The 20,347-nt window shown below is 33.3% G+C and overlaps 4 protein-coding genes across 4 annotated transcripts; 3 read left to right on the forward strand and 1 right to left on the reverse strand.

Moving 5' to 3' along the window:
* The first annotated feature begins 1,466 nt into the window (after nucleotides 1-1,466).
* LOC110729459 (peroxidase 66-like) lies at nucleotides 1,467-3,611 on the forward strand. Its single transcript, XM_021909192.1, has 3 exons — nucleotides 1,467-1,902; nucleotides 2,184-2,372; nucleotides 2,474-3,611. Exons 1-3 carry the CDS (start codon nucleotides 1,693-1,695, stop codon nucleotides 3,047-3,049), a joined length of 975 nt encoding a protein of 324 aa, XP_021764884.1. The 5' UTR covers nucleotides 1,467-1,692; the 3' UTR covers nucleotides 3,050-3,611.
* Nucleotides 3,612-5,352: 1,741 nt separating this feature from the next.
* Nucleotides 5,353-6,962, forward strand: LOC110729735 (peroxidase 66-like). The gene is made up of 3 exons (XM_021909520.1): nucleotides 5,353-5,781; nucleotides 5,866-6,054; nucleotides 6,163-6,962. Exons 1-3 carry the CDS (start codon nucleotides 5,572-5,574, stop codon nucleotides 6,724-6,726), a joined length of 963 nt encoding a protein of 320 aa, XP_021765212.1. The 5' UTR covers nucleotides 5,353-5,571; the 3' UTR covers nucleotides 6,727-6,962.
* A 1,947-nt stretch (nucleotides 6,963-8,909) lies between these two features.
* LOC110729737 (peroxidase 66-like) lies at nucleotides 8,910-11,913 on the forward strand. Its single transcript, XM_021909522.1, has 3 exons — nucleotides 8,910-9,516; nucleotides 9,726-9,914; nucleotides 10,012-11,913. Exons 1-3 carry the CDS (start codon nucleotides 9,298-9,300, stop codon nucleotides 10,201-10,203), a joined length of 600 nt encoding a protein of 199 aa, XP_021765214.1. The 5' UTR covers nucleotides 8,910-9,297; the 3' UTR covers nucleotides 10,204-11,913.
* A 128-nt stretch (nucleotides 11,914-12,041) lies between these two features.
* LOC110729736 lies at nucleotides 12,042-16,017 on the reverse strand. The gene is made up of 4 exons (XM_021909521.1): nucleotides 15,764-16,017; nucleotides 13,631-13,878; nucleotides 12,507-12,714; nucleotides 12,042-12,389 (listed from the first exon to the last, which is right to left on the reverse strand). The coding sequence occupies exons 1-4, from the start codon at nucleotides 15,944-15,946 to the stop codon at nucleotides 12,267-12,269; spliced, it is 762 nt and encodes a 253-aa protein (XP_021765213.1). The 5' UTR covers nucleotides 15,947-16,017; the 3' UTR covers nucleotides 12,042-12,266.
* Nucleotides 16,018-20,347: the final 4,330 nt, after the last annotated feature.

Raw genomic sequence — 20,347 nt, forward strand, 5'->3', positions numbered from 1 at the left:
TTGTGAGATATAAATTTTTTTAAAGTGCATTAAGTACAATGTTTAAATTTTGATTATATTACTCCGTACCACATAACTTAGGGTATGTTCTCTTCAGATTTTTTTTAAGTTCAGTTTAGTTCATTTCAGTTCCAATAAGTTCAGTTCAGTTCAGTTCAATTCATTTCAGTTCAATTCAATTCAGTTCACTTCTTAATTTCCTTCTCTCGTAAAATATTCAATTCAGTTCAGCTCCAATAAGTTCAGTTCATTTCAGCTCTGTTCAATCAATCAGAACAAGCCCTTAGATTTTATTTTTTTATTTGCACCATTGAACCACTTTTTGTGAGTGTATTTTAAGTCAAATGATGCAAATAATAATGAACGGGAAGAGTATTAATTACTTGTATTATTTGATAGGTAAAAGGTGGTAAAGATATATATATCGCTTGCATATAGACTTGTGTAATAAATTTCAAATTTTCATTTTTTGTTATTTTACACTTTAATTTCTTATATATAGCCCTAAAACCAATGTTTTTTGTTTTTTGTTTTATTTTTTTTTGGTGACAAAGGTAAAAGCTATGAATTTCATTTTTTAACTACTATTATATTTGTATATAGTTACTATGTAAATATATACAAGTAACGAACATAACGATTTATGTACGTGGGCACGGAATTTCACACATAATATTGCTCATTTGTCCTAGTACACACACATGCAGGAACAATGTGGAAAAAACAAAGGATTTGGGGCTTAATGCCTGAGTCGATCTTTATCGATTTGGGCTTTTTCACTGGTTAGGCCCATCAATAAGACCCAGCCCACAAATTATCTGTACAAATATCGAGTTTCCAAGCAAGATTATTTATGAAACTTACCTTCTAATTTTTCTCTCATGTACAATTGTTGTTTTTTAGATTCAAAACTAGTTTTATACTAGTCTAGAACTCTAGAAGTTAATATTGATATTGTGAACTATGTAGAATCTAGTTCCTTTTTAAAACTACATCTTGACTCCCTATGCTTGTGTTTTGTTGGTATTAAGGAAATGAGGTATGTAGCCTATAGTGAGCAATAATGATTCATGATTGAGTAGTCCAATTGACCAATTGTAAAGATCATCGATATTAAAGGTTAAAATAATTATATCTTATATTCTTATGTACCAAGTATGAGTATATTTTAAAATAACATATACTAAAAGAAATACAAAAAGTAAAGAAAAAAAAAGACGTTATTTTTAAAACACAATCAATTTTTATGACAGATTAATGCCTAATTAAGTATTCACTTGTTCCCGTCAAAAAAAAGTATTCACTTATTAGGACTTTCTAGTAGTATTTAAAAAGATTTTCTAAGACTTCTTACCACAAATACACACATGAAATTTCATGTATTATGCATTTTTGGTAGGTAACAAAACGTGTACTTCGTATTTGGATATATAAATAAAGCACACCACAAATGGTTTTAGTTTTTGCAATTTGCTTCAAAGGAGCAACTCAAATTACACTTTATCTTACACAAGTAGATCTTATTAGTAAGAGTTTTTGGCCAAAATAATTATACACAATGTCGTATGACATTTATAGCATATAGTAGTACTCCAAATAAATAGCACTACCATCTTTATGATGAAATTTCAACAGTTTCACCTTTTAAGCTCCTAATTTCCTAGGTTAGTCCATACATACACCTATCAAATTATGTTGAGACTATCGCATGAATTCATTTTCTTTGTTTTTGCAATTTTGGTGGCTCAAACGAAAGCAAAGCAACTTGATAGTCATTACTATGAACAAACATGCCCCCACGTTGAGAGAATAATCAGAGATGTAGTTCATAAGGCAACGTTAAGTGATACCAAAGTTCCTCCTCGCATTCTACGTATGTTCTTCCATGATTGTTTCGTTAGGGTATGTATTCTAGTCTTCTAGCTTCCTCCACTCCTTTTTTAACTCCTTATATATGCTTACAACTTTTCAACTTTTGCACTATTTACATACTCTATAATTTTATTATTTATATTTACAGAAAAACATAGTCATATAAGATCTTTTCGTGTATAGAATGAATCTACACAATATATATGCTCCATTATGGTTATTATATATAAAAGTTAATAATAATCTTCACAATATATGGTTATGTGATGAACCTTTTTAATTAATATTGTATGCATGGAACAATTGTCTAGGGATGTGATGCTTCAGTTCTATTAGACTCTACGGATGATAACCTAGCAGAGAAAGATGGCCCTCCAAACATATCACTCCGCGCATATTATGTGATTGATAAAGCAAAAGCCAAGCTCGAAAAGGCTTGCCCTCAAACCGTCTCTTGTGCTGATATTATTGCTATTGCAGCTAGAGATGTAGTCAACTTGGTACGTTTTTACATTGCAAGCAAGTCTTTATAATAATATTAGTGTTCTATGCCAAGTAAAATATTGTCACATTTTGATTTGATGTTATTGGGTTTTATTAGGCTGGAGGACCATATTGGAATGTGTTGAAAGGGAGAAAGGATGGAAAAACATCAAGGGCAAATGAGACTCTAGACTTACCAACACCATCTTTTAATGCAACCAAACTTATAAAATTATTCTCAAAAAAAGGCCTTGGCATTAAAGATTTGGTAACCCTTTCGGGTGCACATACCCTAGGGTTCTCTCATTGTTCCTCCTTTAAATCTCGAATACATCGTTTTGATGACAACTTTGACATGGATCCTAGCATGGACATCATGTTCGCCAATACCCTAAAACAAAAGTGTGCTAGTAAGCATAATAGGGACAATAATAATTCAGGGTATTACTTGGACTCGACTTCATCAGTCTTCGACAATGAGTACTACAAGAGATTAGTAGCGCGAAAGGGTGTACTTGCTACGGATCAAGCTTTGTACAATGATTATAGGACTAAGTTTTTAGTCGAGTCTTATGCCAGATATGAGGCCTTGTTCTTTGTAGAATTTGCAGCTTCCATGGTAAAACTCGGAAATCTCGGTGTTAATGATCATCACCATGGAGAAGTTAGAGAAAAGTGCAGGTTTGTGAATTGAGTGTCATGCATGCATGCAAAGCAAGAATGAAGGAGAAAGAGATATGGGATAAAGAGTTTGTTAATTATGTAATGTATTTGTTAGTTGAGGTTAGTTATTATTGATTAAGTACTATAATTAAATTGTACTACGTATGAATTTAATTATCACTTGTATATTTATTTGTTTCTTTTTGTAATGAAGAATGCAAAAATTGCATGTAATCAGCTTAACAACTCCATGTATCACTCTCTTTGCATTAGAAGAACTTGTCTCTATGAATGACCAAAGCGATTATTTGGCTAAAAAAACGTGCATATGATTTTAAATTACCATTATTGTAGGATTAATTTTTTTTTTTCATGGTTGGTATATATAGTACTTCTTAATGTTTCTTATTAAGTACTCTGTATTAGTTTGTGACTTTATGCATGACTATTGACTAATTAGTACTGTACCATACCCCAAAAAAAAGAAAAAAAAGAAGGAAAAAAATAAATAAATTGTGAGAGGGTATTGTTGTACCATATAAAAAGTTCAAGTCTTTATGACCTTATGCATTTTGAAACATTAAGGGCCTGTTCCGATTGACTGAACTCAGCTGAACTGAACTGAACTCAGCTGAACTGAACTGAACTCAGCTGAACTGAACTGAACTGAAATGAACTGAAATGAATATTTTATAAGAGAAGGAAATTAGGAACTGAACTGAACTGAACTGAACTGAGCTGAGCTGAACTGAACTCAGCTGAACTGAACTGAATTTCAACGTAAGAGAACAGACCCTAATTCTTAGACTAAATTATAGAGCTTTGACTACCTCACTAACTTTTAGATTGAAAAAAAAAGAGAGAGTGAAATTTTCATGTATGTATATTTTGACATTCATAATAAAAAAAAAATCCCTATTTACTTATTTTGAACACAATATTTTTAAAATTATGTCACTATTTCAAAAATATCATACACTAAAGTATGGTGCAAATGTTTAAGTGGTGTAGTTAATATATAATTAAGGGTAATATACGTACAAAATTAAAACTCAAAGTAGGAACAAGGAACACAATGATATTAACCATATCTCAAAGTAGAAATTGAAGTGCAATCAGATCTTTGTAGCTCCTCCTAATTATAAACCTTTCTTTTATATGTAAAATATATACAAGTATATTTTTTTTAAAAAAAAAAAAAAGAAAGATTCGTTTTATAGTTAAAGGAAACAGAAAAAAAATGAATAACAAGTACGTTACATACATGTACAAGAGGTATAAATGAGAAATTGTACTCCACAGCTCACAGCCTCACACCAACAACCGTACTCCAAGAAATCCGAGTTGATAGATAAGTATGAACCAATAGTCTTACCTTTAATAACATTCTTAAGTTAACGTAATATTTCTTGCATTCAAAAGGATTTCAAAGCTTTTAAAAGTTTGGTATTCATTAGTCAAGGGTTAAGCAACTCTTTTTCAGTTCTATCTATAGAATGTACTAAACTTTATGTTTGGTGAAAAAGTGTTTTTATTGAGTATATCATTGCCAACCCTCCTAAAAGGAAGGAAGAGAGAGAGAATGTTATACTAGGAAGTAGTAATTTTTAGGGAAAAAAGACCTAATAATTAACAACTTTATAATCAATATTTCATCATGATTTTAATTCATGTATATTGAGTATTGCAATAGATACATTATACTATGAAAAATAATAAAATATAACTTAAGACCTATTCTCTTTAACTTAATTTCAGTTCAGTTCAATTCCTAATTTCCTTCTCTCATAAACAATTCATTTCAGCTCTATTCAATTCAGTTCAGTTCAGCTCAATTCAACTGTTTTAGTAAATCAAAAAGGCCCTTAAAAACTTCCCTCGAAAGAAAGGGCAACACTATATAGAGTTATAAAGAACGACGATGTATGTATGAAACAAGAATTATAAACCGAGAAGAGATATACTACATATAAATGAGTAGAAAGGAAAATACATTACTACTCCGTATTATATTATAGTTACATGTCACCTCCTTAACTAGCTAGAAATAAATTTTGCTCGACTTAATGATTTTTATAGTGCTCACGATGATGAAGATAAATGTAGACAAAACCAATATCCAAGTAGTTGTGCAATTACTTTGCAACTTTTCAAAAATAAATATGGACTTCATTTTTTTTACGGGAAAAAAAATAAAATTGAAATACATTACGATAAGCAAAATACATAGAAGGTGTACGATATATCAAATCGAAGACCACAAATTTGAAGACTTACCTTTTTCAAAAACACAACCATAATAATAGTAGTACAAGTTTTCTAGTAAGTACATGGCTTAAAATTTTCTCATAAGTTTAATCAGGAATTACTTGATCTTAAAGCACACTAAAGAGTTGGTCTATTTTTCCCAGAGTTTTTCAAGTTCAATGAGTGCCTTGAAAGCTCAATCCATTCTCTTACAGAACTATAAATACTTCTCCAAGTTTAAGGCATTTCCATCACCAAGCATCCCTTCAACACATCTCTTCAATCCTCTTAATTAAGACGACGAAAATGGCTACTCAATCAACCAAAGTCCTCTTCTTTGTTCTCTTCTCCTTCGCAATTTGCCGCACTCATGCAGCACTCAACGCTCACTATTATGATCAAACATGTCCACAAGCCGAGTTTATTGTATCACAAACGATTCGCAATGCTTCTATATATGATCCCAAAGTCCCAGCTCGTATCCTCCGTATGTTCTTCCACGACTGTTTCATCAGGGTAAGCATCTTCTCTATTATTATGGTAAGTCTAGAAATAATGCAATCACACGTTAGTACAACTAATAATGTTGAATCGTATTAGGGATGTGATGCATCAGTTTTACTCGATTCAACACCTGAGAACGAAGCAGAGAAGGACGGGCCTCCTAACATCTCAGTTAGAGCATTCTACGTAATTGACGATGCTAAGGCCAAGCTTGAGAAGGCATGTCCACACACAGTTTCTTGTGCTGATGTACTCGCCATGGCTGCTAGAGATGTTGTCGCTATGGTAACTTCATTCTTTAGAGATTGTTTTCCGATATTGATTACATCTCATATCTCCTAACATCAATTCTCTAATTTACGCTTTTTTTTTTTTTTTTTTTTTTTACCTCAGACTGGAGGACCAAGCTGGAACGTACTCAAAGGTAGAAAAGACGGAAGAGTATCAAAGGCTAATGATACTGCCAATCTCCCAGCTCCATTCTTAAACGCGACAGGACTGATTCAGGCCTTTGCTAGCAGAGGATTGAGTGTTAAGGATTTGGTTACTCTATCTGGTGGACACACTCTAGGCTTCTCACATTGTTCTTCCTTTGTAGCTCGCGTTCACAATTTCAGCACATTACACGCAACTGATCCTAGCATGAACACCGAATTTGCCAGCTTACTCAAGAACAAGTGCCCAAGTACAAACAACAACGGCGATGCAGGACAGTTCCTAGACTCAACTGCATCACAGTTTGATAATGACTACTTCAAACAAATCATTGCAGGAAAGGGTGTTTTCGGATCAGACCAAGCCATGTACAATGATCCAAGGACTAGACCGATCATTGAGGCATTCGCCAAAGACCAAAACATGTTCTTCAGAGAGTTTGCAGCCTCAATGATAAAGCTTGGAAATGTGGGGGTTAATGAAGTAGGAGAAGTGAGACTGAACTGCCGAAAACCAAACTAAGTTCCGGAACCAGATCGTGTACATACAACACACATGGAAGAGACGAAAGCGATTCCAAGAGAATGTGTAAAGAGAAAAGAAGACATTTCTAATGTAATAATGTTTGAGTGAGAAAAAAAATAAGCCATAACTAATTTGTTCCTCATGTTCTTGAAAGATGATGTTATACTGTAAAGATTTTTTTATATGTTTGTATACTCAACAAAATGGAGTGTGAATTATTATTTTCTTACTTATAATTCTCTGAATTGGTACATACATTAACTATTTGTTGGGAAATATTTATTGATTTTATGTATGGCAGTGAAGAATCTTCAGTAACAGCAGGAACATGAATTTTTTAAAAGATTAAAAATTAAAATTCTCACAAAATCTCCAGAATCATTGGAGAATGGACAGGTCAACTTATTAAATCATAAAATAAATAACTAAAAATCCAGGATCATTTTTAATATTGACAGCTCTACTTCTAGAAATTTTTTCTTAATTATAAAATGATGTTACCATCAATAAAATAAGAAATAAAAAAAGAAAAACTTGGACATAAATCACATAATGTACATTTTGGTTTTCAAATTTAAAAAATTCTCAATTGTAAATTACAATATGGAATCAAGTATGAACCGATACTGCCATGCACGAGTAGTCTGCTTTTGAACACAAGATGCATGAATATTTTAAAGTATGCTAGTCTATGCAGTATGCACATCATATTTCACGTGCATGTGTTATGTGATACGCGCATAGTATTAAATGGGCAAGCCATGCCAAGGCTAGCCCCCAAGATGTAGCCACTATACTATACAACATGGTTCGAGTCTTGCCAAGCCTAGGCGTGCTTTTGGACTTGTGCCTAACCCGACCCATTGCCAACATTTACTATTTATACAAGAATTATTGTATAAGAAAATTTGTATAAAATAATGGGTGGGTACAACAAAGCGATGGATAAAGTAAGAGACATCAAGTAAGAAAATAGTGGATAAAATAAGAAACGATGAGTAAATAAGTAGAAATGTGTAATTTTTGTGGGTGAGAGTAAGTGATAAAAGATGTTTGCCTGAAATAGAATATGTTAAGATTATTATGAAACAGAGATAGTACTCCATAATAATTACGGGGGTAGTAAACAAACTATATTCCAACACATACACGAACCTTAATTTCTAGCGTCAATTGTACGGAGTAAGTTCTTAAAACAGAATTGTTACCGTAGACCACTGCGGTACAAAATAGATTTCTTCAAATGAGGCTCTACCCCAACCTCTACAAAGTAAGGGTGATCAATACGTACAGTCAAATAAACAGCTCGAGTTATTGCTTTTTACAAGATCTGGTAGCATAACCAGACAATTTAGTGTATTCATCAAGAGTGTTTAACAGAACAACTACTTAAATGCATACGAGTAACCTAAAATCTTAGTGCATCCAACTGTTTTACAGAATACGGAGTAATTATTCAGTTTTTATACCACGCTTATCTGTCTGAAAATACTAGTCACATATATTACTTTTGGATCGAGAAATCCTAAAGCAAGTACGAGTAAATTTATTAATCATGATAGTGGTTAATGATTACTCCGTATATTCTAATCCATAGAATATGCAAATTTAACTAACTCGAAACAGAGGAGAATAAATGGTATGTTGACTGATCAATCATAGAGTTGGAATGACATTGCTTAACACATGCAGTACAAAAATACATGTACGTCTACTTTAAGGGTCACCAACCGTAGTCCTTTAACAGACCTGATTGATCAGTATGAACCAACACTTTGGGCTCATTTCTTAGAGTTTAAATCAAAGTTTTTAAAGTTTGGCTATTGATTAATCAAAACCAACAATATTAACACATAGAAGTATAGAACTCAAATTTAAGCTAAAACTAAAAAGTTAGCTCTAAAAAAACAAATATTTGGGATTAATATGTATAAACTCTAATAGAAATGCAAAAATTACATGAATTAACAAATGAGGCATTGATTTAGTGATCAAAATCAAAGTATGACGGTAATATGTAAACCTCTCAATAGATATTTTAATTCATAGGAAAAAGCATAAAAGACCATGCAAATAAAAATAAAATAAAAATTAAAAGGAATATGTTAAACGTAGCATTGCTTTAAATTTTGTCTTAAATTCACAATTTTCTACCAATTAGAGAAATATAAATATGTTAATGCATAAATGCTGTGATTAGAAAAACTTATAATATAAATTAGGACTTAGAATTTGAGTCAACAATCTAGAAAAGAAAAGGGTGTTAGTTTCGGCTGTTGGTACTATTCACAATCACGTTTCTGATTAGCTAAAAACTTGAAAATAACAGAGCTTAAAATCTTCTAAAATCACATAAAATTAAAAGGAATACTTGATCTTTAAAGTACAGTAAGAACAGGTGGTTTCAAAGGAATTTTGAGTCCAATGAGTGCCTTCAAAGCGCAGTCCTCTATTTTGTTCTAACACTGTGCTACATTAACTATAAATAGGGCTCTAAGTTTATGGTATTTCCATCACAACAAGCCTGCTTACAAGTATTAACACTTTAACTTGCCTCGAAAGTACGAAATGGCGGCTCAAGACACCAAAAACCTCTTCCTGTCAGCCTTATTACTTCTCTCCATTGCAGTTTTTAGCTGTCAGGCAGCACTCGATACTCACTATTACGATCAAACATGTCCACAGGCGGAGTATATTGTCGCACAGACAGTTCGTAATGCCTCCATATATGATTCCAAATCCCCTGCTCGCCTCCTTCGCATGTTCTTCCATGACTGCTTCATCAGGGTAAGAATCTTTCTTCCAATCCATGAAAGAATACACATGAAAGCATGCACCAAATAGGCTATATTTTTCTTTTCTTAATAATATCGAAACTTGGAAGTGGGTTAGAGGGAGCTTGGGCAATGCGAACAGTCTAGGTACAAAATCAATCAAACCAATCTAGGCTGATTTATATTCTATTATACATTAACTAAGATGTTGAATTATGCTAGGGATGTGATGCGTCAATTTTATTGGACTCGACTCCTGGGAACAAAGCTGAGAAGGATGGTCCACCAAACATCTCAGTCCGATCATTCTATGTCATTGACGATGCAAAGACTAAGCTTGAGAAGGCATGTCCACACACAGTTTCATGTGCGGACGTAATAGCTATGGCTGCCAGAGATGTTGTCACTATGGTAAGTTATTGCTATAGACATCAGTATTTCACTCTATAATACATAGTTGCATACTCGATGAATCTTCATTGTCTAACTCTCGATTTCTATTTCTAAGACTGGAGGACCTTACTGGAGTGTACTCAAAGGAAGAAAAGATGGAAGAGTGTCAAAAGCCAGTGATACTACAAATCTTCCACCCCCATTTCTGAATGCGAATCAACTAATTCAGACCTTTGCTAAAAGAGGATTAGGCATTAAGGATCTGGTCGCTCTATCCGGTGCCCACACTCTTGGCTTCTCACACTGATCTTCCTTTGTTGCTCGTGTCCATAATTTCAGCACAGTGCATGAAACTGATCCTAGCATGAACTCCGAATTTGCCAGCTTACTCAAGAACAAGTGTCCAAGATCAAACAACAACGGAGATGCAGGGCAGTTCCTAGATTCAACTGCATCACGATTTGATAATAACTACTACAAACAGATCATCGCCAGAAAGGATGTTTTTAATACAGACCAAGTCATGTATGATGACCAGAGGACTCGCCCAATGATTGAGGCATTTGCCAAAGACCAAAACTTGTTCTTCAGAGAGTTTGCAGCCTCAATGATAAAGCTCGGAAATGTGGGGGTTAATGAAGAAGGAGAAGTGCGACTAAACTGCCGAAGAATAAATTGAGTGTTGATAAAGGATTCATGTGTATATCAAAGGGAGAAACTTTGAAGAGAGAAAAGAAGCCATTTCTTGTATTGTAGAGAGATGTAATAATGTGAGAGTTTTATGTTTGTGTACTCTATCATAATGCAAATTTACTATTTTCATATACTCGGGCAAAATTAATCAAGTTTATCTGGAAATATCTTAAAGGAAAAACTACAAAAAATAAATTTGAATGCACAATACACAAGAAGCAGGATCATTCAGCATCCATCAACTAAGCCATTTCCATAGAAAGAAAACCAATTAGCTTTACAAACTTACATATCCCAAGTTACACAGGCAGGCGGTCAAAAGCTCAAATACACCAATATCTCCTCTCTACCCCGGGTCATGAGTTGAAAACTAATCAAATGCATGAACCCATGCCCAATGCCAACAATACTTGCTGACTTGATATTGTGAATGAACTCATCTGCTCAAATTTATATAGTAGCACCTAATATACTGTTCTTAGACCTTTATCATAATGCACTATAATGACATGGCTTGTTAAACAGATTATGCCTCATTCTTACGGTGAAAAAGCAACATCTCTGGTCAAGAGTTGACTGGAATCCACTCCAATATTGCAGGGAAAGACTAAGCTCATTCAACCCCCTTCTCTAAAACAAGAGGCTTTTAACGGTATAAGGGCAATTGTTATTGGCTTAAAATACTTTGTAATAGGATTGATAACATCCAATTCTGCCTTCCCATACATTCTGAACTTAGACCTTTATGATAATATACCTTAAATTTCATCTACACCTTTTTGAGACATATCTATAATAGCAGTTCATCAATACAACCATATCAGCAAACCACCCAGCCAGAATACGGCAGCAAGCATGAGCTACAGCTCTACTTCCTCTTCCTCTTCTTTCCTTTCAGTTTGTAATAATACCTTCTAGGACTAATTGTCATGATGAATCAACCCTTTCAAAAATTTCAACATTTTTGTTCTCTCTTCAACATCGAATTTCATATGGGTTACCTTGAGACATCACACTCTAGTAATCTACTATTTAAATCACAAATATGTTGGGAAAAATTACTTCTCACAAATCAGAAAATCCCAAATTGGTACATGTTTTTCTAATGCTATTGCTTGTTTCTAAGAAGCTAAATTTCTAACGATCAGAGAGCTTAAAGATGATAAGTTTTATCACGACAGGAGGAAATGCAACAAAGCCTCATATATTGGGAAAGCTGTAAGGACTGAATTGAATTTTGGTTTCCAAGTTAGTAAGTACAAGAGGAAAAGGTATAACAAGAAAATCATTTGGATCTTCCAATACAGGATGCTTTGAGCTCAGAACAGTATGGATGCTACTTCAACTAGGAATACCCTTATCTGAATTATACCTCAAATAAACACAGAGATCTTCTGTCAAAAAAGAAAAAGGTAAAAAAAAACCACTCACAGACAGAGATCTTTTTCCATATAATATTGAGCATTGATGTCAACCAAAATTCACAATTAATAACTTAGGATTAAAAAAATTTACAACATCATTATATACGTTGCAGATCATATTTAAGAATGAAATGCAGAAGGTAATAGCTGGCCTTCACATTATGTGATGGTAAAATAGCGATGATAAATGCAGAAGGCAATAAATGGCTCTGGCATTGTGTTATAGTAAAAATAATGATGATACTTAGCTCGATCAAGCAAAAACTACATCTGAACGAAAAACATACTTGACCCCTTTGGTTACATTCCGAGCTTCATGCAACATACACTTGTCACCATGGATATGAACGAGTGCCATCCCCGCTGCAGGAGCCACCTGCATATGCAGCCTTTTAGTTAGCCATATATACTCTCAAAGATTCACAGCAATAAGATTACTTCTCTTTGAGAAAAATAACACAAAGAAGTCAGAAAAAGTGGAAAAAGAGCACACCTCAGCCACCACTTTGCTTCTTGAACCATAAAATACTGTTTCACCTCCAACTAAGGGATCTGTGTTACCTAGGCTCTTGACATCACTTTTGCTTTTGGATTGAGAACTGCCACTAAGATATATTAATAGTGTATAGTGTGTGTGCTTTCCATCACCAAGATCAACACTTTCATCAATATGACGCCCGAAACGCTGACCAACCTTGTATCTGCGAAACCAAGAGACCAATTTCAATTTCAGAATCACCTTCACTTAATGAATGAATAAATCCCAAGAGCTTATTACATAAGTTCCTAAATCATATATAGCTAGAGTCGGTGACAAAACATAAACCACACTGCCACCATCCCCAGAAAAAAACAAAGGCAAGGAAAGCAGGAGAAACTAAAAAATCCATGGGCAAGGGCTCTCGGATAGCTCATCAATACTCCGTATGACTTAATGTAGCAAAACTACAAAAGACATCCCCCAAAGGCAGTAACAACTTCTCATTCATGGGGTAAATAAATATTAAACAAACAAGTCATTAATGTCATAATTCAACAGTGATAAATTTGCAAGTTAAGAATTAAGATATAATAGAGGAGAACATTTTGCAATCATCAAGCGGACCTATCTCATACAAGAAATTATCTTAAGGCCAGGTCTCATCAATTAGAAAATAACCACCCATGCCCTAGAAAGTACGATAGAAGGTGAGTATTAGTGGAATGAGGAAAAGCAGGGATGGAGAGTTTATGGACAAGGGATCTCAGACTAATCATCAATAAAATTCGAAGTGGCAAAATTACAAAGGACATTTTCCAGAGGCAAAATCAGTTTTTTGTTCATAGGGTCAATAAATTGAAATAGAGAAACCTTTATTGTGACAATTTCACGATAATAGAGCTGCAAGTTGATTATAAGTTACAGCTCGACTAATCAGATAAAAACCTGAATTAATACTAGTAGAGTGGAAAGCAATACGTGATCATAACATGGACCTATCACATAGATCAATGAATCTCAGAGCCAAGTCTCAGCGATTAGGAAAAGTTTACACATGCCCTGAAAAGAATGGTAATAGATGAATGACGCCATGGATACAAATCATACAATAATTACAAACCAAATAGCAAGAAAACCTGTAGAATCTGATGTTTGGATTAAGCCCGACAGCAGCTTTCCCGCGTATTTTGATATCTCTAAACAATTTGTTAAGACCTGACTCCCAAATTATGCCAGCAAGTTGAGGATCATTCACAGAGACCCGGTCATTGTCTCTATAAGCTTCACCTTTAGCTGGCCCAAGACTCCCTTGGTGCACAAAACCAAGTGACTCTGCAGCTTTGACAAATGCCTCAGATTCAAAAGGCGTCAAAAAATTAGGTACCTGAACATCTTAAACGAGATTTCAGATATTAGACATATCACCCTTCTAAAAATTTTAATTCTTCTAACATGTGCAATTCCAAATTACCAGGTAATACCAATAAGGCAATAAAGACATCATCTATACATATAGCAAATTCAATTATCACGGCAACGTACATACATAAATCATGACTTCATGAACAACGACATCCATAATTGTACTGTAATAGGCATCATTATATTTCAATTACCTCAAAAAAAAAAAAAAAAAATGGAAACACAATTCATTTTTAGTACTTTATAGACATCTTTATAGGTGCCTATAGTTTCAAATCATCTTATATGACCCTAGGAGTCGCCCCACGCATTCAGTTCATTTTTTGAAAAAATGTCAAAAATTGACCTAAAATCGTGTATTATAACCTTCAATTTTGGACAATTTTGCACTTTTTTGGACCTGGAAAAAAAATTGTCGAGATGCTTCCCATGGACCCTAATACACCCCAGGAGTCCATTTGGGTGGGTGAAACCATCTGATATGCCTTTCAACTGTCAATTTACCCGTTTACAACTTGCACCGATTTCATAAACTCAAAGCTACCACGGACATTTATGACAACATATAATGATCAGATATGGTTCCAAATGATATTATATAACCCCGGGATGTATCCCTTGAATCTCGAGATTTTTCAACACCGGGTCCCGAAACCTTCGAAATTGCTCAAAAGCGTGAATTATAGCCTTTGATTTTGAACAATTTTTGACTTTTTTAACCCGAAAAAAAAAATTGCCAAGATGCTTCCTGTAGACCTCAATACTCTTAGGGAGTCAAATTGGGTGGGTGGAATCATCCAATTTGTCTTTAAGCATCCAATATACCCATTTTCGTAAAACCCTCTTTTATTGGCTATAAGCTTTCACGAGGCCTTAGTGTAGCCGACTAATGGTTGTATATGGGTCTAAACTAAGTGTCGTGATTTTTTTTCACTGGGTCCCAAAACCTCCTAAATTGCTCCGATTTCATGTATTATAGCCTTCAAATTTGGCTTCCATACATCATTTTTTCAACAGCCACCCAAAGGGCCTTCAAAGTGCCCGAATCAGCTTGTATGCCTTGTCCTTGAGTACATCTCTTAAGGCAAAGAAAAAGTACTCTAAAATGACAAAAAAAAATCTTTGTATGCCTTGTCCTTGGATGCACATGTCTTGTGCACATGCCACACGCCCCCTTGCAACATCCAACATCCCAACACTTAGGCTTTGTGACTTGTCCCAATCTCATACTAAACATTTTAGCACCTATTATAATACAATAATGGATGTCTTTGTTCATTCCTTATGAAGAACACATTCCTTCATCCTTCAAAGATATTACTATGAAGAACCTACCCTAGTTCCATCCCATCCTCACAAAAGCCGTGTTTTACCTCTTTCTGAATGTTGAGCGGTCTATGAGCATCTTAAAACAGAAAATTTTATGATTGAATCACTAATTTGATTAATAAAACATACAAGGTATGACTTAATCCCAAAAAGACTACTACTTTCACCTCCAACATAATTCCCTGAATCCCTGATCATCCCCTGAACTACAAAAACAATTAACATGTAAAATCAACTTCACAGTCTTTTTGTTTAATCCATCAAATGGGAATTCTCCAAATTTGAAAAGGCAAATTTCCCCAAATATTTATTAACACACTAAATTTAGCACAACCCCAGAAAAATGCAACCTAGAAATACAAGTAATTTGCACCCAAATACAATAAATCCCAATATCAATTAGGCATTAAAAATAACACCAATTTTAACATATAATACGAAGTATATTTTATATATTCAGCAAAAATTTAACAAGCACTAAATAAATTGCAAAGAAAGAGAGGAAGCAAGATAATTACAGTGATAAGATCGTTTCCTTTGAGAAAATTGATTTGGAGCTTGTGCTTAGGTTTGATAACTGGGAATTCCACCTTTTGATCTCCCATTTTCCAGATTTCTTCTACTTGCACTTTGCTTTCCTCAACTCTCTTCCTCTTTTTCTCTCTCTCCTCTAGTTTTCTATGTCGAATCAGCTCTTCCATGATTTGGACCTTCGCAAAAATCTGGACCAACTCGTATTTTGACCGAATCCGAACATTTGCAAAGAATGTGTCAGGGATATTGGTTTGGGCCTCTCTAATATTATGATTTCGTCCTTTGGTCCAAAAGTTTCTTATAATAACAGATGGACATGGACTGTGCCGTGCCGTGTAGCCTGTAGGTACATGTGTCATGTCAACGTACTTCGTACTCGTACTCTAATGCCGAGTGTTTAGATTAGGAAGAAATAGTTGTGCTATGGTGATGTGTATTAATTTATCATAAATGAATAGAAATCACGTTTAGCTTGACTTACTACCTCCGTTTTCTATTATGTGCAACAAAGGAATATTTTATGTCTCACAAATAATACCCCTTTGTTGCACATGATAAGAAGCGGAGGTAGTATATTGACTGTCGTGTTAGTAAACCCCTTTTAAAAAATATTATTGATAGATTGGTAAAAAAAAGTGTGCAAACACACTCGTCGTGCTCGTGCTGCTATCATCGTACCTCTCGTCTCGTGTCGTGTCGGACTTGTGATAGGCTTAAAGTTTGTGCCATGTTGGGCCTTTCTGGTGCTTGCTCAACCATGTCCATCTCAAATTCTCAAGTGATATTCTTCCTCATGCAATGTGTTGGGGTCTTTTTTTTCTTCAATAGATAAAATAAATATATAGGGTTGCATTTAAAACTTAAAAGCACTTCTAAAAAATGTTACTGAATTTCCATTAAAACTAATGATTAGTTATTCTTAATCTATCATTCCTTAAACTTCTTACATGTAGACCTTAGGGTCACATTAATCATTTTCCTTAATCATAAATTAATATAACATTCATAAATAAATTAGATTTAGAAAACATGAATGTTTAATATTACGAACTAGTTATTGACCCGGGCGATGCCCTGAATCATCATAAAGTATAAGTTTGATTAAATTAATTTAGAAGAGTTAATATTGAACAATATTTATAAGTAATAACTAAATGAAAATGTAATAAGAGGTCAATATGAAGAGTTTTTCAATTAAATTAAACACAATTATTTATTATTAAAGTTATACCAATGAAGAGTTTTTGTTAAAAGACTAAACATTAATACAATTCAATATGGTGAAAGAGGAAAGATGACACATAGGATGACATGCAGTGCACATGTGGCATAAGGATGACACATGTTGTTAGTATGTTGCTCCCATGAGTTTTAATAATACTAGATGAAGCCCGTGCGATGCACGGTTTGTTAGTTATTTTTTTTAAAAAATATTTTTCATATTTATGTGATTTTTGTTACTACGTATTATATTAGCTTTAAAATATTAGATAAAATTTCTAATCTTAAAAGATAATATTTTGTATTTAATTAATTTAAACTTTAAAATTTCATTCGTCAATTTTGCTAACGTGGCATTTGAATTATTTAATTGTAAAATAAATTAATAATCTCTTATTTAATTGGCTACAACTTAAATTCATAATCCTACATGGCACGCTAAGAAAAATAAATCGTATGTGCCTCTCTAAAAACTCGGGGAAAAACTCCCCTTTATATATATATATATATATATATATATATATATATATATATATATATATATATATATATATATATATATATATATATATATATATATATTAGATTATAGATTTATTAGTAATACAAATTTGCTATTAAATTAACTACAATAAATAATATTACACTGGGCTACGGCTTGTCTTCATATATATATTTAAATTAACATAAAACTTTAAACTTCTATTGTAAACATTTGAATTATATATATTAATTAGGTAAATTATTTCCAATCAAAAGATAAATTGCAACAATACTCTTAACAGTATATCAGTACAAGTTGAAGTAACATTGTAACAATAATATTGTCACGTTTCAAATGACACGTTATATTCTATAGACAGTTGTTTCTGTCTGGATCTGATTTCCCAAGAATTCGGACCTGAGATCCTGATACTCCTATCGGCAAGCCGAGAACCTACACAATGAGAAGAAGTTAGCTAACCCCGGGGTGGTCCGGGGATAACTACTCCGATGACAAAGTCAGAAAGTGTTCCAGAGAAGAAGATAAATATGAGAGAGAAAGTAGAGAGAGAGAGAGAGAGAAAGAGTAATTCATGCCCCCATAAATGAGGTCTTACCTACTATTTATAATGATCCACTTTGACAGGTGGCTCTCATCCATGCAAAGCCTCCTGCGCCAAGTGTCGAGCTTCTGTTGCCACGTGCCGAATTCCGACAAGCCAATATGTCTGCTTTCTGGTGCATATCGGCGCCTTTTCACAATTATTCAGAGTTTGGTCACGTGCTTTTACAAGATATCGGTCCTACCTAGATATCATCCCATACAATTAGCCCCCCAAGTGAGGACGCATTATCACACATCATCGTTCTCAGTTAATGTAGCCGACAAACTTAACCTAACCAAACAAACTTTGGGTTCCACTTCTCATTCTTCGAATTTTACCTCACCTTGGAAGTTTCATGTGATAACGTTTCTTGTACTCTGTCAAGCACTGTTGAGTGGTTATTCCCGGACCACCCCGGGGTTAGCTAACTTCTTCTCGTTGTGTAGGTTCTCGGCTTGCCGATAGGAGTATCAGGATCTCAGGTCCGAATTCTTGGGAAATCAGATCCAGACAGAAACAACAGTTTAACAGTATTTATAGCAACAAATTTTAGAATGAAATGAAAATAATAAATGGAACATGCATGATATTCAGAATGAAAATAATTGCGACAACTGACTAACATTATTCACTTATTCAGTTCTTCTTTTTTTTTTTAATTACTTAGCTTTCTTCACCTCAATAATGACTCACATATGACCATATAGTCGACCCATACATGATAATGATAATAATAATTTTGACGAATGATAATAATAATAATAATTTTGTTTCTTATTTTTCTGTAGCCTATGTTTCAAACACACGCTCCTAACTCTTGTCATCTTCCCCACATTATTCTATTATTTGTAATGATCATCCTTAACTATAATATTATTATGTATGATCCATTACTCAGTTTTTAGTTTATATAAAAGCTAAAATATATAAACTAGCTTAATTGATTAAAATAATTATTAAAAATACATTTGATAGCTAGTGTAACTTGAAACCGATCAATGATCAAATTCCACATGCATGAAGGACAAAATGTCAATTAGATTAAGATATTAATTACATACACTCTATGTTTCTTCAAGTATTATAACTCTCTTTGTCAAAAAAAATAAAATAAAGTATTACAACTCTCTTAATCGTTTTTTTTTAAAGTGTCACATTTTCATTTTTGGAAATTTATTCCATCTTTTACACTATGTATCATGTATTTCTTCTCTATCATCATTATCTGTCTTTGTACGTAACTCTCTAAACATTAAAAAAATAGAAAAAGAGAGTATATATTCTTTTATTCTTTTATTTTTTTATTCCCTTATATTAATACTTTTCTTTCACATAATTTGATTTTCAATAAATTATTTTACTTAATATTAACTAAGGCAGCTAACACGCGTGATACGTGCGCTATATTCAAAATTTCTTTTGATTTGACTTTACACAACAAATTAAATTGTAAGAGCTGAGTATATCAATTAATTGTTGTACTCCTTATCAAATTGAAAAAAATCAGTTATCAAATTACATCTACATACATTATTGCATATTTTATGGAACCTGACTTATATCTTCACCATTTAATTTTTTAATTATTCTTTAGTCAAAATGAGACATTATCCTTGTAACATTATGGTATTCTTTTCAATAATTTATGCTTCCTATAACTTCAAAATTTGAAACAGTTCCATCTTTCTTTCTCTCTCTCTAGCTGGGGTTTGTCAGTGTTGAAGGGGCCTTGATTTTAGTGAAGATGGTCAGGAATATCATACATGTTGAGAGGAATCTTCAATGTTTTGAGCGTTAATATTATAACTTTAGAATCTAATAATCTGATGTCATGTTAAAAATCTAGCCGTTGCACCGAAAATAACTTAACAACTGTTATAATAATAACCAACTAAATCAATGAGTGAATAAAAAGTGTGATTGTACGTGAATATGTATGTAATAAAGTTTAACATTTTCAGTTCTTTTGGTGTTGGTTTGTCGTCCTCTTTTGGTGAAGAAAGAAATCTTCTCTATAGTTTGTAATTTTACTGTTTGGAATCTGTTTTTTTTTTTTTTTTTTTTTTTTTGCTGCTTTATTTTTCTTCTTTTCACTTTTGATCCACTTTTTTGTTTCTAATGCATGGCCTTTGCTCGTCGATAATTAGTAAAGGTGCATGTTTACATGAAAAAAAGGACATAAAAATTGCGGTTTTTGAGTTAAGAGTATTGGTAATGGTAATAGAAAATCAGAAAGAGTCCTCAATCGTTTTTTATTAA

Source organism: Chenopodium quinoa, unplaced genomic scaffold (genome assembly GCF_001683475.1).
Source record: "Chenopodium quinoa cultivar QQ74 unplaced genomic scaffold, ASM168347v1, whole genome shotgun sequence".
Classification (NCBI taxonomy): Eukaryota; Viridiplantae; Streptophyta; class Magnoliopsida; order Caryophyllales; family Amaranthaceae; genus Chenopodium; species Chenopodium quinoa.